The sequence below is a fragment of the Myotis daubentonii genome, chromosome 1 (assembly GCF_963259705.1).
Source record: "Myotis daubentonii chromosome 1, mMyoDau2.1, whole genome shotgun sequence".
Lineage (NCBI taxonomy): Eukaryota > Metazoa > Chordata > Mammalia > Chiroptera > Vespertilionidae > Myotis > Myotis daubentonii.
Genome location: NC_081840.1, coordinates 86078122 through 86102957, shown reverse-complemented (window position 1 = coordinate 86102957; position 24836 = coordinate 86078122). Strand labels below are relative to the sequence as shown.

The 24836-nt window shown below is 41.1% G+C and overlaps 1 protein-coding gene and 1 non-coding gene across 4 annotated transcripts in view; one reads left to right on the top strand and one right to left on the bottom strand.

Moving 5' to 3' along the window:
* The window catches only part of NUBPL (NUBP iron-sulfur cluster assembly factor, mitochondrial), a 241121-nt gene that overhangs the window by 164942 nt on the left and 51343 nt on the right, over positions 1–24836 (bottom strand). For all 3 annotated transcript variants that reach the window (XR_009454504.1, XM_059710159.1, XM_059710171.1), the window contains one exon: positions 22842–22932. Coding sequence is in view for 2 of the 3 variants with exons in the window: in XM_059710159.1 (XP_059566142.1) it covers positions 22842–22932 (91 nt within the window). In the remaining variant the exon portion in view is untranslated. The remainder of the gene's footprint in view (positions 1–22841; positions 22933–24836) is intronic.
* LOC132223491 (U6 spliceosomal RNA) lies at positions 5421–5527 on the top strand. The gene has a single exon (XR_009450482.1). It is a non-coding gene; the product is annotated as a U6 spliceosomal RNA (small nuclear RNA).

Here is a 24836-nt window from a genome sequence, read left to right as displayed (position 1 = left end):
CCTAACTTAAAGGAATGTGGATTCTTTTTTTCTAAGTTTTTAATTTTTATTAATTTCAGAGGAAGTGAGAAGGAGAGAGGGATAAAAACATCAATGATGAGAATCATTGATCGGCTGCCTCCTGCACAGCCCCTACTGGGAATGAGCCTTCAACCCAGGCATGTACCCTGACTGGGAATCTAACCATGACTTCCTCCTGGTTCATAGATCGATAGATGCTCAACCACTGAGCCACACCAGCCAAGCAGAATGTGAATTCTTCAAAGCCCAACTTCTAAATTATTTTTTGAATCTTAGATAAAACCTGCCACCATTATACTAATTGGCATCATTTTGACACTTCTACATTTTATCATGTCAATTTATTCTTTTGTACTCTCTTTTGCTTGGAACTCCCCTTCCCCTGAACTACCTCATTATACCTATCTTGACTATAAACAGAATGTAAGGTCCCTTAACTCCTCCCATTTTTCAGTCCACCAGCTTCCAGTCTTCATTTGTCCACCTAGACCAGGGGTGGGGAGCATCCAGCCTGAGGGCCGTAGCAGGCCCATGAAATCATCTGGTCTGGCCCTGCCAGGGCATTAGGGGTGAGTTAATTAAATGTTTGACCAACTACAGCAGGCTAGTTTTTAAGTTGATAATTTTGTACGGCCCGTGAATGATGCTATAAGTATCCAAATGGCCCCTTGGCAGAAAAAAAGGTTCCCCACCCCGGATCTAGGAAAACATGCCTTTGAAATGCCTCTTTTCTCACCCTCAAGGGAGCACATAATTCTGTAATACACTCCCCACCCTGCTTTCTCCCACCTTCATGCAATCTTCCTTACTTAATTCCAAATGCAGAAAAGAAACTGCAAACTGTTATTCTGGGAAGCATTTTTCTCATTCTGTTGAGATCTTGATTCCAGATATACCCTATGTTTGGCTCAAATAAACTCTAATAAATTCTTATAAGTTTTCTGTCACCATATGCAGATGAGTTCTCATCCAAAGACTCCACAGGCCACTTCTCCAGTTCTCTTGGAGTTCTCTCTGTGTGTTGCTCCCGCTTGGCTGATATTCTGTCTCATCAGTTCTCACTGCCTTGGCTCCTCCTAACTCTGATTCTGCTTTCTCAACTCAGTCAGGTTCCTGAGCTTTGTTCAGATCCCTCCTCGCTGTGCTGCATCCTGGAAACTGCCTCCAGGGCAGTGAGCCAGGGCTGCCACAGGGCTCATCTCCTTGCGTCCCCTTCTTTCAGGGGTCACGGTCCTGCTGTTGTCCCATGTCTGAAAATGTGGTTTTAAATGTTTTATCCAGTTTTCTGGTTTTTAAAAGTGTGTGTGTGTTACAGAGGGAGGAGGGAGTAAATCCCGTTCCTATTACTCCTTTATGCCTGGAAGCAAAGTTATATTAATAACTCTTACAATTTCTTTTTTTCCTACATACTCTCTAGGACACTAAAAAGTCAGATGAGTCCACCATATTTATAATCACCTTTGTTTTCACAGGCATTAGATGCCATAGCTACTTGTATTAGTCTGAGTTCTCAGAGAAACAGAACCAATAGGACAGATAAGTAGGTAGGTAGGCAGGTAGGTAGGTAGATAGACAGACAGATAATAAGGAATTGGTTTACATGTAGAGTTCTGGAAGACTGCACACAGCTGGGAATAGTTTTTATGTTCCCAGCAGCCTGAGAGGAAAGATCTCATAATACATGGGAGAGTCCTCAGAAACGCAATGTCTAGTACTCGGGTAAATTAGCACTTGGCCAAAGGCTGCTCAGGACCACCCAAAATTTTAAAGTAAGCCTCAGGAGAATAAAACTGACTCCGAGTAACTTAATTGCATCTGACAGGATGCAATTGGCAAAATTTTCTGTAAAGGACCCAATAGTAAATATCTTAGATTTTTTTATACATGGATGGACCTCTTGAACTAGGCAGTGTATGTCAAGACATTCATGACAATGTGGCTGAACAAAATCATATTCAATTAAAGAAGAAACAAATACTTGGGAGACCTTGCTATCTTCCTAAAACTATCCCCATTTATTACATAAATAAATTAAGTCTTGGAGAGTTTAAGTCAACTTGCTCAAAGTAAACAAAGGCAATAACATAGGTTACAGTCAGGATTTGAGGGCAAGTCTCTCAGGCTCTAAATCCCATGGTAACCACTCTACCTTCCTGCGCTCCTTGTAATACCTTTTGCTCTTCCATTCTAACATAAATTCATTACAGCATGCTATTAATTAATGTGTTCTCTGTTGCTACTGACTGCTTGTAATAATGGGGGGAAAATTTATTGAGAACATTTAACTTTATCTCACTTATTTTTCATACTGCCTTCAAAGTTCTGGAACTTGACCACAAAAACACAGCAGTCAATGGTGCCATCAGAATTTGGGGTTGGGTCAGTCTGAGTCCAAAGCCCAAGATCTTTCCACCTCATCACACTGTCTTAATAGCAGAACAAATCACAGGACTCAGAGTGGTCCACAGAAAAGAAGTGCAGGTAAACTATGTTCTCAACCACAGAAAGAAAAGAGAGAAACTGGGAATAGCTACTTGTTTGAGAAGGGAAATGCTTAACTGAGGAGTATATGTTCTTTGCACTGTGGCACACAGCATTTCCCCATTTCTATTAAGGTCCATTGAGTTTCTATCAAATTCATGGAGCTATTCTCTAATTCCCCAGCTCTCAATCATGCCCTCTCTTGCTCCTAATTAGATATCACTTAAACCAATTAGGTGATAGCATAAAATGCATCATACTGCTATTTCTAAGTGTGTTAATCAGAATCCAAGAAGCCTGAGGACAACTTTTATATTTTTTAGTCTATGTTCCAACATGACTGCAGTATCTGTGTTAATGATTACCATATTCAAGTATATACTTTGGAAAAATTATTTAGAAGTTTTCCAAAAACAGATTTTCAACTCCAGGCACCTTAATGTCAAGTACAGTAAAGGAAATAAAGAGAAAAATATCTACTTTGAATCTTGACAAGCCTTGTTTACAAGGTGCCACAGCTAAAATAATATTTCCAGACTTTAGATACAAACTATCTATATATATAAAAGCCTAAGTGACCATCGCAACCAAACAGACAACCGAACAGGCTGCATAGGGCAACCAGGATGGCAGGGGGGTCAGTGAAGGGCAACCAAACAACCGAGCAGCAGGCTGCGTGGGGCAACCAGGCCAGCAGGGGGGCAGTTTGGGGCAACCAGGCCAGCATGGGGGGCAGTTGGGGGTGACCAGGCCAGCAGGGGTGGCAGTTAGAGGCGATCAGTCAGGCAGGCAGGCAAGCAGTTAGGAGCCAGTGGTCCAGGGATCCTGGATTGGAGAGGATGCAGGCTGGACTGAGGGGACCCACCCGTGCACAAATTTCATGCACCGGGCCTCTAGTTTATTTGTAAAGCACTCACTTCCACATCACTTTAAAAAAGGAAGGAGCCCTAACCGGTTTGGCTCAGTGGATAGAGCGTTGGCCTGCAGACTGAAGGGTCCCAGGTTCGATTCTGGTCAAGGGCATGTACCTTGGTTGTGAGCACATCCCCAGTAGGGGGTGTGCAGGAGGCAGCTGATCAATGTTTCTCTCTCATGGATGTTTCTAACTCCCTATTCCTCTCCCTTCCTCTCTGTAAAAAATCAATAAAATATATTTTTTTAAAAATAAAAATAAATAAAAAAGGAAGGAAAAAGTGAACTCAATAATTTCTTGAAATTCATAATAAGCATTATTAAACTAGAAACCAAAACTTCTGACTTCTGGTTAAAGAACTTTCCATGAAACCAGCAGTTCTCCAAGTCCAGTCTCTAGTCCTCTGGAGATCCCCAAGAACCTTTCCAATGATCCAAGAGGGTAACACTATTTTCATTAAAAAATACTAAGATCTTATTTGGCTTTTCACTGGGTTGACTTTTATACTTATGCAAGCCCAAAAACAATGGTAGGTAAAACTGCTGGCACCTGAGCACAAATGAAGGCAGTGGCACCAAACTGTACTAGTTAGTGGTCATTATATTCTTACCCACCATGCACTATAGTAGAAATAAACACCAGTTTCACTGAAGAATGTCCTGGATGAAGTAGTAAAATTTATTTAATTTATTAAGTCTTGACCCTTGAGTATATGTCTTTTTTACATTGTGTGACAAAAAGGGGACATGCATACTGCACCCTACTGCACACTGAGTTATAATGGCCATTTCAAGGGGAAGCACTTGCGTGATTGAGTTGTGAGTTAAACTAGATGTATTTTCCATGAAATACCATTTTTACTTGAAAGACAAACTGATAGACAAATGAAGGCTCTTCAGATTTGGGTATGTAGCATAAAAATGAAATAAGCATGTCCACTACAAATAACACAATTGACAATATTTGTTGCCTATGACAAAATTAAAGCTTTCATGTAAAATTAAAATTTTTGGAACACCTATATCTGGCCACCATCAGTTTGACAGCTTCCCAATCGTATCTAATAAAGATGGAATATGCTAATTGACCCTCATGCTGTCGCAATGATGGCGGCGCCCACAGCCAATAAGGAGGGAATATGCTAATTGACTGCCCTGCCCTCAAAGATGGCAGCGCCCACAGCCAATAAGGAGGGAATATGTTAAGTGACTGCCATGCCCTCAAATATGGTGGCACCCACACCCACAAGATGGTGGCAACCAGTCCCATCAGCCCCACCAGGGCAGGTGCACGGCAAGGCCAGGCTCTGCGTGCCTGCCTCCGGAGTCCCCCAGTCCCTCAGCCCCCCAGCCACCCAGGGCCAGCCCGAGGTGCAGGCAAGCCTCAGATGGTGGCTGCCCAACCACCCAGGGCTGGCCCAAGGTGCAGGCAAGCATCAGTTGTCAGCTGCCCAACTGCCTACGGCCACCCGAGGCGCAGGTAACCAGGGCCAGCCGAGGCTTGTGCTGCCGGCAGTGGCAGCAACAGAGGTGTGATGGGCATCACCTTCCCCTGATTGCAGGGTCCCCCTCCCTCCCCTGAGGGCTCCCAGACTGTGAGATGGGGCAGGCCGGGCTGATGGACTCCCCCTTCAGTGCATGAATTTTCATGCACCTGGACTCTAGTATTTAAATAATTGTCTGATAAGATCAGCAATAATATAGTATTAACAAATGAATTTTTATTATATAATGAAGTGTGTAAGTATTTGGAAGATCAGCAGAAATCAATGAAATAATATTTTCTAAATGTCCAATGCATACTGTTAAAAAAATCCAATTCAAAGTCTAAGTTAGACCAAAGATTACCAAAGATTAATATAACAGACTGTGAAAAGTTCACTGTTATGGTCTGAGGTTATATGCTGCAAGTATTCTTTAAGAAACTACCATCTGTCAAATTTTGGTGTAGTATCAAAGAAGAAAATCAACACTTATTTGAAATGGCTATAAAAAATACCCTTCCTGTGCTCGCTTCTGCAGCACATATACTAAAATTGGAACAATACAGAGAAGATTAGCATGGTCCCTGCGCAAGGATGACATGCAAATTTGTGAAGCATTCCACATTTTTAAAAAAAAGAAAAAAAAATACCCTTCCCTTTTTTCAACTATATATCTGTGTGAGGCTGTATTTTCCTTATATATTCAGCCAAAACAAAATATTGCAACAGACTGAATGCAAAAGTAGAGATGAAAATCTAAGTTTTCTATTAACCCAGACATTAAAATGACTTACAAAAAATGTAAAACAATGCCACTCTTTTTACTAATTTTTTACTTCAGAAAATAGTTACTACTCATTAAAGTGTTATTTATATTAACAAGTTCATGAGTTTGTTATTACTTTTAATAAATTAATAAATAATTTTTTTAATTTTTCAGTTTTAATTTGGTAAATATTGGAAAATATAACCTACACTGACAGCAGCTGTTTAGGACCCTCAATAATATTTAAGAGCAGAAAAGGCTTCAGAGACCAAAAAGTTGGAGAATGACTATACTATATCATGCTAAAAAGAGAAACACTCAGAAGAGGTTGAAGATGAGTAGAATAAGCAGATTTATCATCTAAATTAGGAATCCTCGCCCAACTGGAGTGGCTCACTTAGTTGAGTATTGTCCTGTGCACCAAAAGTTTGCCCATTCGATTCCTGGTCAGGGCACATACTTGGGTTGCAGGGTTTATCTCTGCTTAGGACACATATGCAAGACAAACCAATCTTTCTCTCTCTCTCTCTCTCTCTCTCTCTCTCTCTCTCTCTCTCTCTCTCCCACTTTCTCTCTCTCTAAGCATGTCCTTGGGTGAGGATTTTTTTTAAAAAATAATAATAATATAACCACATTTAAACACAAATAAATAAATAAATTTTAAATTTTAAAAAGAGACAGAAAATAAATTAGGAACCCTGAAAACATTCAAATTTGTGGGAAAAAGTGTCACTTTACTTCTGATCAAGCCTAGGTTTATGGTGGATGAGTGTGGTTTGTTTTGGAGGAAAGGGATAAAAAGAAGAAAATCCAGCTCTAGGACAGACTGAGATTCTCCAAACAACTCCCTACTCTCCACAGCCCTCAGTTACAACTACAATTTCCAGTCTCTGCCTGGGATTACAAAGCCAAGGTGGATAGAGAGAAAAGAGGAGGTTTACAGGGATGAGACAAGCCTCAGGCACATTCTAAAGAAAGGTAAAGGGCTATTTTGGGGTGGAGGTAGTAGAAAGTGATAGGTTATATTGTGTTTTATAAATAAAACATCCCACATATATATTTTGTTCATGACAATGTGTCCATTTTTAACATCAAAATAGATAAGCATAATCTTTTCATTAATTTTTTTTTTAATATGCCCAAAACCCCTGCTCTTTCTTGTGCCCTGTGGTTGGAAGCCTTATCAGGGTCTAGGGTTGGTTGGATTACATCACAGAAAGATTAGAAAATCCTCAATTGCCATGGTCCTTTGTTCATACCTTCCCATGGTACTTACTGTGCTGAGATTTTCCATCTCTTCCACTGGAATGTGAGCTCCTCAAGAGTAGAGTTTACATCTTACCCATCTTTTCATCCTGTAGCATAGCACAGTACCACTATAGACATGCTCAATAAATGATTCCCAAATGACTGATTTCTCAAAGGCCAGATATAATATACTTTATAAAACATATTTCTTCAAGAAGCATAACACACGTTGTATATAGTGTCTTCAAAAGAATAGTTTCATAAATTGAAAACCTGGACATATTGTTAAATCTAAAATACAATTTTCAATTCTTATCTTATTTAGCCACTTTGAAAATGTTGACCACTTTCCCCTAAATCTCCCTCGTGGCTTCCAGGATACAATTTTTTTCTTGTCTTCTTTCTACTTCTCTGGTCACCCCTTCTCACTCTTTATCTGATCATCTTAGGTTATTTTCCAAACTCCATCCTCAGTCCTAAATCTGACTCCCTTTGACATTCATTTGTGTTACATGATCTAAAACAGGATTTCTCAGCCTCAGAACTGATATTTTGGACCAGATAATAATTTGTTGTAGAGGGATGTCTTGTGCGTTGTAAGATATTTAGCAGCATCCCTGGTGTCTACCCAGTAGATACCCCAGTGTGACAATCAAAAATGTCTCTAGTCATTACCTACTATCTCCTGGAGGCAATATCAATCCTAGTTGAGTATCACTGATCTAAATGAACTTCACTATCACCTATACATATACTGCTAACTCCCAAATCTGTATCTTTAGCCCATAGCGCTCTCCTGAATTCTCGATACATTCCAAGTAACTCTTGACTAACTCTCTGGACATCAAATTCAACATAAACTTTAGCTCATCACTGTTTTCCTTAAAATTTTTCCTATCTGATCCATCTTGATGAATGACACAACTATCTACACAGTCACTCAATCCAGAAATCCAGGAGCCATCCTAGAGACCTTTTTCCCCATTCATATTCAATGCATTATTAAACCCTATTCATTCAATATCTTTAATATCTCTCAATTAGTCCCTTAGCCTGCATTTCTAATTGCCACAGACTTAAAGCAGGCCTTAACACATCTCACCTGGATCACTGTAGCAGCATCCTAACTGGCCCTACTTCCCATCTGGTTCTATTACCTTTCCTCCACAATTTGCCAAAGTGATCTTTCAAGAACGCAAAACTTATAGTGTCACCACTCCCCTCCCTAAATTCCATGACAGTTTCTCATAGCCTTTGAATTACACTTCAGCTCCCCAAACAAGCACAAGATGGCATTTATGACAGGACACTCACCTACCTTCCTGGCCCTACTCTTACTCTTGTAACTCATCCACACAGACTCTTCAGTTCTGCCATGCCAAACCACTAGCATTCTGCAAGCTTTCAACACATGATATTCCCTCTGCCTAGACTGTCCTCTTCATGTTTAATCCCCTTCTTACAACAAACTCCTGGCTCATCATTTTTCAAAACTTGGCTCAAAAATCACCTCCTCCAAGAAGCCTTCTCCAAGCTCCCAGTAGGATTAGAGTCAACATCTCTGGGTTCACGAAGAACCACACTTATACTTCTATTACAGAATTTATTTATGCTTATGATCATCAACTGGTGTTCTTACTATAAGCTCCCAAGAGCAGAGATCAAATCTCATTTGAGTCTGTTGAAATGCACCATGAAGCTCTGAGTGAAGCTCTTCTTGGGGACAATATGGCTTCAATGTCAAGAACATGTCTAAGATGTTTGTTGTGGCAATGTGGCTGCTGACAGCAAAAATGACCCACCAATGAAAAAAAGAAGAAAAAAATGACTCACCAATGGAAGCTCTGGCTTCATAGCTCAGGTGATTATATTGAACCATCCAGGCCAAATCAGTGCTGGATGTGTACCTGTGCTGTATTGTCACCCAACTCATAACTGCTTGCAAATTTGCTAAGCTGAAGGAAAAAATTGTCATCCTGAGAAAAAGCTGCAAGATAACCCAAAGTTTTTAAAATCTTGTGATGCTTCCATTGTTGATAGGGTTTATGGCAAGCCAATGTGTGTTGAGAGCTTCTCTATCCTCTCCTGGGCTGTTTTGTTGTTCCTGACATGAGACCAACAGCTGCTGTGGGTGTCATCAAAAAAGTGGTCAAGAAGGCAGGTGGAGCTGGCAGTCACCCAGTCTGCCCAGAAAGTTCAGGAGAATAAGTGAATATTATCCCCTGTACCTGCCATCCCAGTCTGAATCAGAGTGGAAGAGCGGTCTCAGAACTGTTTGTCTCAATCAGCCATGTAACTTTAATAGTAAAAGACAAGTTAATGATTACATTGCAGCAGAAAACCTTCAGAATCTGGAAAGGAGGATGTTTTGTGAATCCTTTGGGTTTTTTGTGTGTGTCAGTTTTTAAGTTATTATTTTTAAATTAATACTTGTTAATGGAGACAACTAGACCAAAAATCTGTCACAGAATTCTGAGACCCATTAAAATAAAGTTTAGTGAGGGGAAAAAAAATCTTCCTTGATCTGATAGCCAAGAACCAAGTATTTCTTAAGTCTACTAACTACATAAAAGATACTTAATATTTGCTAAATAAATGGAAATAATATCTCCTTCAACATTTCACTTTTGATACAACTACTAATTTTAAAACAAGATTTAAGAAGGCATCATTTAGCCCTAGCCGGTTTGGCTCTGTGGATAGAGCATCGACCTGTGGACTGAAAGGTCCTGGGTTTAATTCCAGTCAAGGGCACATGCCTGGGTTTGGGCTCTATCCCTAGTAGGATATCCCCAGGAGGTGTTGTGCAGGAGGCAGCCAATCAATAATCCTCTCTCATCATTGATATTTCTATCTCACTCTCCCTCTCCCTTCCTCTCTGAAATCAATTAAAAAAAAATTTTTAATGCATCATTTAACAGCAACCTTTTTTTTGTTAAACCTGTATTAGCTAGTTAAGTTGCAAGCAGAGAAATTTTTTTAAAGATGCTTTACTTGAATGTGTGTGTGTGTGTGTGTGTGTGTGTGTCCTTTATCAGCCACAGAATCTGTGATAAACATTTATTTTTTACGAGCCCCAAATGTTTTTCCAATGACCATGGCGCCTATTAGTATATCCAAACTGGATTCCGGTCCTCCTGATAACTAAGACATATCTCAATTTTTAGTTACTATTCTTGCCCAAATCTGACAATAAGAACATTCTTGCTTATTGTCAGGCTTCTGGGTCAAGTGTTCAATACTCAGTATCAAATTATGCAGTTACTTGTTTGAAATAAAGTGGCTTACAGATGGATCTGTCTTTATCTTATACTAGAGGACCGACGCACAAATTAGTGCATGGGTTCGGGTCCCTAGGCCTGGCCTGTGGTCAGGGCCATCTTCCCCAGCTGCCCGCAGCTGGCCTCGCCATCCACCCCCAGTTCCCTGTTCGCCATCAGGCAATCGGAGCCTGCCGGCTAGAGGGAGGAACCAAGAGGTCGGCCATTCCGCCCGTTCCCTGGCCCTGCCCCCCACCCTGGTTCCCCATTTGCCATTGGGCGATTGGAGCCTGCTGGCCAGGGGGAAGGGACCAAGAGGTGGTCAGTGAGCCTCATAGTGACTGGCCATCTGAGGCTTGCCTGCACTTTGGGCCGCCCCTGGGTGGCTCGGGGGCTGAGGGGACTGGGGGACTCCAGAGGCAGGCACACGGAGCACCTGCTGCCCCGGTGGGGCTGAGGGAACTAGGCACTGCCATCTTGTGGCTGTGGGCGCCGCGATCTTTGAGTGTGGGGCAGGCAATTTGCATATTCCCTCCTTATTGGCTATGGGTGCTGCCATCTTAGAGGGTAGAGCAGTCAATTAGCATAGTCCCTCCTTATTGGCTGTGGGCGCCACCATCTTTGCAACAGTGTGAGGGTCAATTAGCATATTACCCTTTTATTATATAGGATTATTATATAGGATAACTATCAGTTAAAACTTAGACCTTATATTAGAGTCCCATTCTTAAAACTGACCAGCATTACATGATCCCCATAAACCTCAATCATAAGGAAGCCAAATTTTTAGATCTAGACTTTGATGCTCAGCTTTCCATGTCCATGTATCAGGAGCCTCACTCCTCTCTTATTTCAGCCACCACTGCGACAACCAGCTCCATATAAGCTCTGCCCAATGTCACAGAAGAGCTACCTGGCCATGCCTCACTTCAGGCCTATATGCTATGTGCTTCTTGCCTCCCACCCCAAAACTTTCATATTGACGCCAAACTACGGACGCCACCAGACTCCATAGGACTCTGCCAGTAATCACTCATACAGAACTTGGAGTTAATACTTCCTGAGGTGAGCCTTTGTCCAGTGGATAAGCCTTCCCCTTTTCTCCCAGATAGGCTGTCCTGAGATTGAGTTTATCTAGACCCATGCAGTCAAGCAATCTGTCACATTTAGCACAGACAGCTTGACAACACATTCTCATACTGGCTCTCCTTCCATTTCTCCTTCCTCAGTCCAGTTCTGCACTCCCTAATACACTAATTAGTAGAGCGAAGAGCACTGCTTTCTCAGAAATCCAGCTGAAGACATTCTACCACTTCAAAAAAGTATGTGGTCTGTATATTGCAAGGGAAGTCCCAAAGCCCATTAAAATGCAAGCTGCTGTTTCTGCTTTCTTTTCCTTAATTGAAAGACCTCAGAGACAGCAGACTAAAATCAAAACCCTACTGCCACTGCTTCCTCACAAACTACTTCTCCGAACCCATTACAAATACCAATTTCCAGAATAAATGGTTTCAAATAAGATCTTCCTATTAGTATCCATGTACTATTTTAGCTTGGCAATGAGAATGGCCTAAGGAAAGAATGATGAGTATGCTGAGCTACTAATTCTTCTATTTGTCCAGGTTGTTGATAGTCCCAGAGCTGTATTTTCCACCATGGCTCAGATTCAGACCCTACAAGACTCTACCTGTTATAAGGAAGCAGAGAAATGCTCAACATTTCAAAGCTACAATATGAAGCGAGACTAGCACAGTCCCATCATATTGAAATGTAAGCAATCATTTCACTTTATGTAACACTAGAGACCTGGTTCACGAATTCGTGCATGGGTGGGGTACCTCGTGGTGGGCTGTGGAGATCAGGTCCCAGCTCACGCTCCCAGGCTCACAGCCCCACAGTCCCACCTGGCACCCTGCCTCGGCCTGGTGCCACCCCCTCATCTGCTCTCCCATCCGATCTGCGGGGTGATCAATCAGGGCCTGACCCCTGCCGGGCTCCCTCAGCACCTGGGAGCTGGGCGGCGGGCCCTCCCCCCGCCATCACTGGTCGCTGTCTGCAGGGCAATCAGCAGGGCAATCGGGGGCGCGCCCACACCCACCTTGGCCTGGTGCTGCCAGTTCACCTGCTCTACCATACTGCCACAGTCATGCTCCCGTCGGGGCCCATCGGGGCTGGCCGTGCCTCCACTGCCGCCCACTGCCAGCACCACGTCACTGACGCCCACCATGTTTCATGCCGCCCCCTGGTGGTCAGCACACGTCATGCTGAGTGGTCGAACTCCCGGTCTCCCAATTGAACAACCGCCCAAGGAGACAATTTGCATATTAGGCTTTTATTATATAGGATAATTCTCAAAAGTCAAATCACTAGCTATATAAAGGTTTTCTTTTTTTCCTAAAAAATGGAAAAAAGTAAAAAATGAAAAAAGAAGTATAAGACAGCCACTCAGATATATCACAATAATTAACTGCTGAGATGTCTTAAAACTTTATTATTCATAAAAATGTGTATATTATGTTTGCAAATTAAGTTACTCATATATCCAAAGCAGAAAATAAAGTAAGCATCTAACGTAAAAGAAACTTAGCAGGAAGCTTATTCATTATTCCACTAGGTTTACTGCATATCCACTACATACCAAGCATTAGCAAGACAAATCAAGTAAGATAGCCTCTGCTCTGTGGATACTGTATTGTTTAATAGGGGAGATAGAAAAAATACAACTTATAACTCAAAAACTCTATCCTTATAATTGCAATAAGGAGTCAGAAGAGGTGTCATGGAAAAAGAAACATTAAAACTAAGACCTGATGAGTATAAATTAGTTGTGGGGAAGGGGTGGAAGACAGTAGAGGTGGAAGACATTTCAAACAGAGAGAATAAAATATGTGAAGATCCCAAGACAGCACAGAGCTGTCATTTTTGGCATTTTTTGAGAAACAGAGTCCACTGGTGTTCACTGAGCAACAAGGCAAACTTGTTGGAATTTAGGCGGTTAGAATTAAATAGAAGGAGAAGACCAGATCAATCATACAGAGCTTTATAACACTGGTAATGTTACAAATAATAATACTGGTAGGAATAACATTATAAATTTTAAATAACAAGTTATATCACTTATCATGATATGGAAATATAATTTGAGGATATAATTCGTAACAATTTGTAGGTTAGTAAAGTTTCCAAACTGAAAATTAGAGAAGGCTTATAGCTAAGCTTACTACGTCTCCCAGTGAAACACCACTATTCTATTTTCTCTCAGTTTGGTAATGATTGCTCTTTTAAAGAACAGTTGATTCACTGGGTCAATACCATAGACAATACTGAAGAAACCCTGTATTGTTATGTCCGGTACTAGTAAAATTTCTAGAGCAAATTTATCCAATCCTTTTTTCCCCCAAATATTTTTCATTGTGGTAAGATATACAAACAAAATTTACCATCTTAATTATTTTTAAATGTATAACTCGGAGGTATTAAATACGTTCAAAATGGTATCCAACTATCACCACCATCCACCTCTGTAACTTTTTTCATTTTGTAAAACTGAAACTCCACACCAATTAAACAATAATTCCCCATTTCTCCCTCCTCCCAGTTCCCATCAAGCACCATTCTATTTTCTGTGTCTGTGAAGCTAACTACTCTAAGTACTTCATATAAGAGGAATTATACAGTATTTCTCTTGTTGTGACTAGCTTATTTCACTTAGCAAAATGTCCTCTTGGTTCATCCATGTTGCAGGATATGTCAGAATTTCCTTTTCAAAGCTGAATAATATTATATTGTATGTATATGCCACATTTCCTTATCTATTCATATATTCATGGACATTTAAGTAGCTTCCACATTATAGCTACAGTGAACAATGCTGCTACGAACATGGGTGTACAAAATCTATCCAATCTTGATGAAAATTATGTCATTTCAATCCATCACCTATATGGACTCATACCAAATACACAAAATCTAGAGCAGAAGTCCAGAAAAAGTGAAAAAGATGCCTTATTTCATTGTTTTTTTTCTGGGGGTCCAGGGGTTAGCATGTCTAATTTTCCTCTCTCTAGTTAGCCTCACCAATTCTAGATCAGCAAAACTCTCCATGCCTCATAGTATACATATACATACTAGTAGTGTCATTATTAATGGCATCATGCCTTTTCCTATAGGGTTCCTAATTCATAGATGAATATTCCCCACTTCCATTCTCAAAACTCATTTGACACATTGCTTTCACCAAACTACTTTCCTTTTTAAATGGCTTACTTTCTGTTAAACTTTTTTTTTTTTTAAGGCAGCATATGTTTTGCTGCCTCAAAAGGTTTCTAAAGTACCTAGTGAATTTATTAAAGTAACTATGAATCAACAATGAGGTATATTCTAAAAAGCAAAACTTTTGCAGGGCACATAAATAAAAACAGAGCATTACAAATATAATTACAAGCTAATCCTCCCACTATCTAACAACAGTAAGTTCTTTTATTTTTCTCATCTGAGAGAAGATACTGAAAATGTGTTGATAATTTTGAAAAACACTGAAAATCATCAAAAGTTTAGGAAATAAGAAGGGGGAAAAGTATGATTACTTGATTTTTTAACCAGGGGCTGCCGCTAGAGACTGTAAAAGAAAAATGTGAAGTACAAATAGCCTTAACAGATGGACCCATTACAAATGTGCTATACTACTAATCTACACATCTGAAGGCTAGCCCTCTGACATAGTCAAATGTGAAAGAGGTATAGGAGAATATCAATCTTGTCTTGTGGCAGATGCTAATCATAAACACAATGGCCTGACATATATACAGATATACCTAGTCAACACTATTTGATGCCATCCTGTTAAAGAAAACCAAAATTAACAGAGAGTAGCTACTAAGATGCATTTAGTTGTTCAGTGATTAAATAAGGCATCCTTCAATGATTTCAATTGCTGCAGTCCCTGGCTAAGGATGGTTTGCAGCAGTGCAAGTAAAACTCCAAAAAACAGCTGGCTATTCTTCAGCTCAGGACTGTCAAAGGAAAAGGGTTTTACCGCACTAAGAGTTATTGAGTTTAGGTCTATTCAATGACCTATGCAAGAAACAATGAACCAAGTAGAGAGATGGACAGACTTTTGTTTTGATAAATGAGGGTGATGGGACTCTTCACAGAACATAGACCTTATCTCTGAGGTATTTCAAAGATAAAAGCACCTAAAGCCCGAGCAAACCAAAACAACTTTCTGAGATTCCTTCAACCCATCAGTATATTAGGAATATCACCTGTCTTAATGTTCTAGGTATAAAAGCGGTTATAAAAGTAATTCAGGAAAGCAGCAAAGAAGTCATTCCTGTAACACGATTATGGAATTCATCCAAGAACCTTTCCCAGAGATAATCAGAGGAACTGTAGCATCAGATGAAACCCAAGGGTCCACAGGACAATGACAAGAAGAAGCAAATTATAAATGAGAAGCTTTGAGAGTTCAACTGCATTAAAATTTAATCATACATCTCAACAACTTCAGTAACACCCCTAATTCTAATCCCTGGGGGGGAAAAAAAAACAGCAAGATGACTTCAGAAATAAGTAGAGTTCACTATCATTCTTTATGCATTTAAATTACTTTTAAGAAATCTTAGTTGCTTCTTTGCAGTTCTTACTGGAGCTGAGTGCTATTACTAAAGGTCAATTGCCCAAGCTGATTTTCCACAATTTCTCTGTCTCATAAGCCCACACACAATTCCTAAACATGAAAAATGCTTAATGCCTTAAGACAGATAGAGCAGAATATTGTCATGAGTTCAAATTTTCTATCCCCCAACAACAGAAAAAATAAATGGGTCCTACTCAAAAAAAGTCTCACATTTAATCATTAATAAGTTCAATGTCATCTATAATAATAAAAGCATAATATGCTAATTAGACCAGGCGTCCTTCCAGAGGAAGCTGGGGCTGCGCAAGGGAAGCCCAGGTCCCGGGTGCCAGAGGGAAGCCGGTGCCAGCAGCCGGGGAAGGAAGGCCTACTCTTGCACGAATTTTGTGCATTGGGCCTCTAGTCTTCAATAAAATTACTTGACATTTCAATTTTAGTAACCTTTCTCCTCAGGCCTTAAAATTTCCCCACTTTATTAGGTAAGTACATTAAAAGACATTCTTTAGTAAAACAAAGTAGTAATGAATTCACAAGTATTCTTGTTAAAATGATTTATCATCACAAAACTGGGAAAGAAAGCAGCTATTTCTACTGATAAAAATCATTTTGGAAAGCTTAGTAAAAATCCTTAACATGGTCACAAAAAAGAATATTTACATTAGTGAAATGCAGCAACACATCTTTTTGTGTAATTACCACTTATTCACTTGCAATTTCAGTTGAAAACCTTTCCACTCAATAATTTCTGGGGCTATAATTTGCCCATACTATAATATGAAATTTGAATATCATGTTATTCGGAAAGTTAAAAAAGACAAGTAATGGTATTCGTTCTTTTGTTCTTTTTTTTAAAGTTACATTCTTGCTTAGATGATAGTTTTCCCAACTGCACATGGATTTTATTCTAATCTCCATTGATTTCCCAAAGCAACTGGTCATTTGCAGTCATTATGATGTCAACCTGTTGAGGTTTTTGTATAATATGCTTTCTACAAACTGGCTAGATTTTCCATCCCCATAATTTTGTATAAAAACATATACAAATTGCCCAGCTGGCATAACTCAGTGGTTGAGCATCGACCTATGAACTAGGAGGCCTCAGTCCGATTCCCAGTAAGGGCGGCTTGATCCCTGGTGTGAGGCATGCAGGGGGCAGCAGATCAATGACTCTCTCTCATCATTGATGTTTCTCTCTCTCTCTCTCTCTCTCTCTCTCTCTCTCTCTCTCTCTCTCTCTCTCTCTTTCTCTTTCTCTTTCCTTCTCACTTCCTCTCTGAAATAAATAAAAATTTAAAACTTAGAATAAAAGAATCCACATTCCTTTAAGTCAGGAGTGAGGAATGTCTGGCCCACAGGTCATATAAGGCCCGTGAAATCATTTGGTCTGACTCTGCCAAGGCATTAGGGGTGAGTTAATTAAATGTTTGACCAAATATAGAAGGCTAATTTTTAAGTTGATAATTGTGTATGGCCTGCGAATGATGTTATAAATATCCAAATGACCCTTGGCAGAAAAAAGATTTCCCACCCTTGCTTTAATTGAATGCCTTAATAGTTCAGTTTGTTTCTTGGGGGACTTAAAATCAGCTTGTCAACACACAAAGTATTCTTTTTAAGCTTTTCAGATTTCCAGTAGCTCATCTATACCAGAAAGCTTATGTAATGGCAGCCAATTTGCAAACATCAAATTTAAGATTACAGCTTCAGTAAAACAGAAAGAGAGAAATTAAAGCTCACTTCAAGTACTTATGTTGGCAGAGACTGAACTTAATACTTAAGAAAAGACTGACACCAAGGGCTCCATTTTGCCATCACTCATGTGCTGTATGTACCAGTTTTCACATTACTTTAATCAAGAAACAGACATAATGAGTCTATCACTTAAGGTATGCAAATTCATTACTATTTCTTTGGAAAAGTTTGACATCTTGGCTTATGTCACATATTTTCAAACTAAGTATGAATTCCACTAAAAGGACAAAGAACAAAGAAACTAGAATAGCTTAGCTTTAGTAAATATATATGTTCATGAAACAAGAAAACAACTAAGTGGGTCTTATAATATACAACTGCTAGGGTCAATTTTGTAATCACTAGATCTTCAAGTTTCCTTTAAAATGTGAAGAAGAATCCTTACTCTACCCAAAGCAATCTACAGATTCAATGCAATCCCCATTAAAATACCTACGGCATATTTCACAGACCTAAAACAAACTCCCCCAAAATTCATATGGAATAAAAAAAGACCCTGAATAGCCGCAGGAATCCTGAGAAAGAAGAACAAAGTAGGAGAGATCTCAATACCAGATATCAAGCTATATTACAAAGCCACTGTTCTCAAAACTGCCTGATACTAGCAAAAACAGACATATTGACCAATGGAACAGAACAGAGAACTCAGAAATCAACCCAAGCTATTATGCTCAATTAATATTTGACAAAGGAGGCAACAGCATACAATGTAGTCAAGACAGTCTCTTCAATACATGGTGTTGGGAAAATTGAACAGATACATACAAAAAAAATGAAACTAGACCACCAACTTACACCATACACAAAAATAAACTCAAAATGGATAAAGGGCTTAAACATAAGACAGGAAACCATAAAAATCTTAGAGGAATCCACAGGCAGCAAAATATCAGACATATTTTTGAGTTTCCTCAAAAAAATTAAAAATGGAACTCCCATTTGACCCAGTAATCCCACTTTTAGGAATATATCCCAAAAATCAGAATGGATATATGCACCCCTATGTTCATAGCAACACAATTTATAATAGCTAAGATTTGGAAACAGCCTAAGTGCCCATCAGCAGGTGAATGAATTGAAAAACTGTGGTACATCTACGCTGTACCACAGCGTAGTAGAATACTACACTGTGGTAAAAAAGGAACTCTTACAGTTCACAACAGCATGGATGGACATAGAGAGCATTATGCTCAGCAAAATAAGCCAGGAGAAAGATAAATATCACATGATCTCACTCATTTGTAGAATATAATGAACAACATAAACTGATGAACAAAAATAGAGACAGAAAAGCATCTAACAGACCATCAAACCTCAGAGGGAAGGCAGGGGAAGATGGGTAGGGGGTGGGGGGTCAGAGATCAACCAAAGGACTTGTATGCATGCAGATAAGCATAACCAATAAATACAGACACTAGGGAGGTGAGGACATGTGCTGGGGGGGGAGGGGGGGGGAGTGGTTGGGGAGAGGTCAATGGGAGAAAAAGAAGACATATGGAATACTTTAATCAATAAAGAATAAATTTTAAAAAAAGAAGAATCCTTATTGTCTTATAATTATCCATAATTTAACATTGTAATTGACTCCAACAACTAAAATTCAAACAAAAGCATCTTGAATAGTAGACAATGTCTATAACTTTGAATGAGGAGGAAAAAAAACACATGGAAATACTCTTTAGTAAATATAGTAATTTTGTTCTAGATCCATGGAAAATAAAAAGCCCAATAAAAGAAACAAAAAAGGTATTCAATTTTATATTCATTATAATTAGAAATAAATTTTAATAAACTAATTTCACTTAAAACCATTTTTCAAGAAAAATTATTAGTTATTCCAATTTTTCATTTTTGATTATAGCATTTCTTGTTCTTAAAGCTTTATATTTGACTAGGGGCCCGGTGCACGAAATTCGTGCACAGGGTGTGGGGGGGGGGGGAGTGTCCCTCAGCCCAACCTGCCCCCTCTCACATACTGGGAGCCCTCAGGCGTTGACCCCCATCACCCTCCAATCGCAGGATCGGCCCCTTGCCCAGGCCTGACGCCTCTGACAGAGGCGTCAGGCCTGGGCAGGGGACCCTCATTTCCCCCATCACTGGTTCTGCCCCCAGCCCCCAGACCCCTCCGATTGCTGGCTCTGCCCCTTGCCCAGGCCTGATGCCTCAGCCAGAGGCGTAGACCCCCATCACCCTCTGATCACCTGATCGGCCCCTTGCCCAGGCCTGACGCCTCCGCCAGAGGTGTCAGGCTTGGACAGGGGACCCCCATCTCCCCCCGATCACTGGCTCTGGCCCCCGCCCAGGCCTGAGGCCGCTGGCCCAGGAATCATGCCTGGGCAGGGGACCCCCATCTCCCTCTGATCGCTTGCTCCACCCCCCGCCCAAGCCTGACGCCTCTGACCCAGGCTTCAGGCCTGGGCAAGGGGACCATCATATCCCCCCAATCCCCGGCTCAGCCCCCCGCCCAGGCCTGATGCCTCGGCCAGAGGAGTTGACCCTCATCACCCTCCGATCACCAATCACTGGATCGGCCCCTTGACCAGGCCTGAGGCCTCCGGCAGAGGTGTCAGGCCTGGGCAGGGGACCCCCAGCTCCCCGCGGTTGCCGGCTGAGGCATCCAGCTCGGGCAGCGGGGACCTGCAGCTGCAGCGGCCCCGCGATCTTGGGCTCCGCTTTAGGCCCAGGCAAGGGACCCCTAGCTCCTGGGACTGCCAGCTTCAACCGTGTCCAGCTCCCATCGCTGGCTCCACCCCTACTTCCTGATATCACTGGCCAGGGCGGAAAAGGCACCTGATTCTCCGATCATGGCTGGGGGGCAGGGCAAAGGCGGCCCCAGGGCCACCTTTGCCCTGCCCCCCAGCTCTTAGCTCCCCCCTGGGTTTCCGATCACTGTCAGTGGCAGGGGGCTTCTTCCTGCTTTCCCTTTCGCCTCCCTGCATTGTGCCTACATATGCAAATTAACCGCCATCTTGTTGGCAGTTAACTGCCAATCTTAGTTGGCAGTTAACTGCCAATCTTAGTTGGCAGTTAATTTGCATATAGCCCTGATTAGCCAATGAAAAGGGTATCGCCGTACGCCAATTACCATTTTTCTCTTTTATTAGTGTAGATAGCATTATGATAAAATGTAATAACCAAAATAGTAAATATTAAAGATTTACTCAAAAAAATTACTCTGTCCTATTGATGGCACTGATGACTAATGTTTTGAGTGGGGGTTTTTTAAAAACACTTTAAGACAAATATGATAAAAATCTGATTAGCGAAAATAATTTTCATCTCTTCTAACACAAATATATTATACTAGAGGCCTGTTGCACGAAGAGATTCATGCAATAGGCCTTCCCTTCCCTTGGCTGCTGGCACTGGTTTGCCTCTGGCACCCAGGACCCAGGCCTCTGCTCTGGCCGTGCTCCGGCTGGAGCCGGCCCCAGAGCCGTCAGGCTTCACTGCTCCGGCCCCGGGGCCATCAGGCTTCGCTCTGCCGCTTGGAGCCTACATATGCAAATTAACTACCATCTTTGTTGGGGTAATTTACATACTCTCCTGATTGGCTGGTTAGCGTAACGAAGGTACGGTCAATTTACATGTTTGTCAATTATTAGGTAAGATACTTTCTATTCAAATATTCCCATATATCCACACATCCGCCTATATAATAAAGAGGTAATATGCAAATTAACCCTCATGCCCTCACAAAATGGCTGCCTATGACCAGGCCAGCAGGGGGGTTAGTGAGGGACGACCAAATGACTGAACAGCAGGCTGCATGGGGCGACCAGGCCAGCAGGGGTGGGGGAAAAGTTGGGGGTGACTAGGCCAGCACAGGGGCAATAAGAGGCGACCAGGCTGGAGGGGGGGCCAGTTAGGGGCGACCAGGCCGGTGGAGGGGGAGGGCAGGTAGGGGCAGCCAGGCCTGCAGATGGGGCATGAAGGGATGACCAGGACAGCAGGGGGAACAGTTAAGGGCAATCAGGCCAGCAGGGGGAGCAGTTAGGGGCGATCAGGCCAGCATGCAGAGGCAGTTAGGGGCAACCAGGCAGGCAGGCAGGTGAGCGATTAGGAGCCAGCTGTCCAGGATTGTGAGAGGAATATCCGACTGCCGGTTTAGCCCTGATCCCCAAGATTGGGCCGAAACCGGCAGTCAGACATCCCCCAAGGGGTCCCAGATTGGACAGGATGCAGGCTGGGTTGAGGGAACCACCCCCTTCTCCCCCCCATCCCCGCTCCATGCACGAATTTCATGCCCTGGGCCTCCAGTTTAATATAAAGAGACAATAGTGATGAGCTAACTTTTGATCACTTATTATGTGCCACATACTGTTAAATGCATTATACTTACAGTAATTTTGTAACTGAGTGATTACTCACAGCAATTGTTAACCCTATTTTATATATGGGAGGGTAGGCAAGGGTTAAGGCACAAAGAGGCTAAACAATTCACCCAAAAGGATATATGCACCCCTATGTTCATAGCAGCACAATTTACAATAGCTAAGATTTGGAATCAGCCTAAGTGTCCATCAGCAGATGAGTGGATTAGAAAACTGTGGTACATCTACACAATGGAATACTACGCTACTGTAAAAAGGAAGGAACTCCTACCATTTGCAACAGCATGGATGGAACTGGAGAGCATTATGCTAAGTGAAATAAGCCAGTCAGAGAAAGATAAATATCACATGCTCTCAATCATTTGTGGATTATAATGAACAACATAAACCGATGAACAAAAACAGATGTAGAGACAAAGAAGCATTGATCAGATGCTTAAAACTCAGAGGGAAGGTAGGGGAGGGTGGGAGTGAGGGGGAGAGATCAACCAAAGGACTTGTATGCATGCATATAAGCATAAGCGATGGATGTGGACAACAAGGGCTGAGGGTGAGGGCAGGATTGGGGGTATGGGGGACATTGGGGGGATAAGGACACATTTGTAATATCTTAATCAGTAAAGGGGGAAAAAATGTTTGCCTTAGAAATGTTATGGAAAAGACTTATAATAAAAAAAATTTTAAAAAAGAAAGAAAACAAAACCCATCAAAAAAAAAAAAAACACAAAAAACAATTCACCCAAACCTTCAAATCTACACAGTAAGTGACAGAGGTGGAATTCAAACCCAGGCAGCCTAGCTCCATATCTGATTTCAGAATTACTATACTACACTTGAGTGTACATAGTACATAGTAAAATGCCTGACTTTAATTTAGTACACAGCAGGTACTAAATATAAATAAAAGTGTAACTATTACCATACTATTTATCTCTTTTTACTTACTCTGTGATAATTCTGGATTTCCTTTCAGATTCATCATCTTTGGAATCGATGGGCCATATACATCTACATCTAACAAACCAATCTCCTTTGACTGTAAGAAAACAGAATTTATCATTATTCCCATTCTTCATGAATGATAAAGCACATAACAGTAAATCTAACTATAGAAAAGACAATTTACAAAATATTCCAAATTCATGACCTGAATTTCAAAGCAACAGTAAGGTAAAAGAGTATAAATTGCTTCGGATAAATACATTTTGTTGGCTTACTGGAGAACTCATCAGAGAAATCCACTGCATAGCTCACATTTCCCATAGAGTCTCAAACAGACTGAGACTTTCTGATCTAAGAATTTAACAAATTACATGCACACAATGTTAAAGGAATTTAAATGGCCAACCATACCCCAGGAAGATATAGCATTAACTTTTTGGAAAGGCCATCTAACACACCAAAGAATACAAAAATTACAAAAGAAATCACAGAAACATGATCATAATTAAAGCAAGTGAGAAATTCTGATGCAAATCTGGCATGGAAATGCTAAAGAGGATAGTGGTAGACAAAATACAAAGACACAGGTGTAAGTCACAGTTAAACACTCAAGGTCTTCTGGAGAGTCATAAACAACTAAAACTGTTTTCTTTGATGACCCATCCAGCTGCCTAAGGGTAGAATATCCTAATTGTTCTCTTCACTTGCTGCCAGCTAATCAGCAGCTTAGCCAAAGAAAGGAAAAAAAAATTCACTATTCCTAAATATGCCTTTTTTTCTTCTCCCCACTCCTTTCTCCTTTGATAAATTAAATCAATCTGTTACTGGTTTTTCTCATGGACTAGCAAACTATATGCCTTTGAGTTATGTTTCAACAAGACTTACATTCTCCTCACTCTCTCCCTGTATCTCTCTTAACTTCTCAAGTAGAAATTTTTTTAATTAAATAATCCTCATCTTCCATATTATCTAGCTATTTCCAGGCACAAATTCACTTTTTAAATCTTACTGTCTGGTTCCTATAAATACACAAAATAAAGTACATTCAACATTTATAACCCTAACTTTATACTGACTCAAATGCAGTTCTAAGAAAACCATTCAATGTCCCTGTGTGACTCACAGACTAAAAGACTAGGAATTAATATCTACCTCTACCAAAATCTCAGCTTCTTATAAAATAAACGAGAGGCCCAGTGCGTGAAATTTGTACACTGTAGGGGGGGGGGGGGTTGTCCCTCAGCCCGGCCTGCTCCTTCTCACAGTCTAGAGCCCTGCGATCCATTGCCCCGCAGAGGGAGGCCCCACCCACCTGCAGCAGCATCGCCAGTCAGGTAGCCTGGGCCTCCCTCTTTGGGGGGATCAATTGCGTCCCACAGAGGGAGGCCCTGCCCACCCGCCACAGCCCAGCGGTCGGTGGCCTGGGCCTCCCTCTTTGGGGCAATTGTGGAGCCCCCTGATTGATCACCCCGCCGGCCAGTGGCCTGGGCCTCCCTCTGCAGGGCAATCATGGGGCAATGGCGGGGCCCCCAACTAATCGCATTGCACCTGCCTTGGCTGGCCTGGCACCAGTGGGTGTCATAGCGTGGTCATCCGGATGGATGTTTGGCCATTCAGTCAATTTGCCTATTATGCTTTTATTATTATAGATGAGACAACAGGAAGGACACTTACCTTTAATAGAATGGTAGAATATAAAATTTAGGCTTAATGAGTTTCATTAGTTTTCAAATGGTAGAAACATTCAATGACAAATTCTGACCCACTTTAACTCCTTTTGAAACCACAAACAAAAGAATTTAGTTGAATTAAAACAGAAGAGTCTACTGTTATACCTTTCATCCTAGAATTCACCTCTCTTCCATATCTTTTCTCCTGATACCTACAAAAACTAAAAACTACCACAAAATAATAATAAAAGATGATTAAAACAAAACATGTTCTAAGATTCTTTTTCCTTGCTCTCTTATATTACTGATGGTTTTATAATAACTAGAA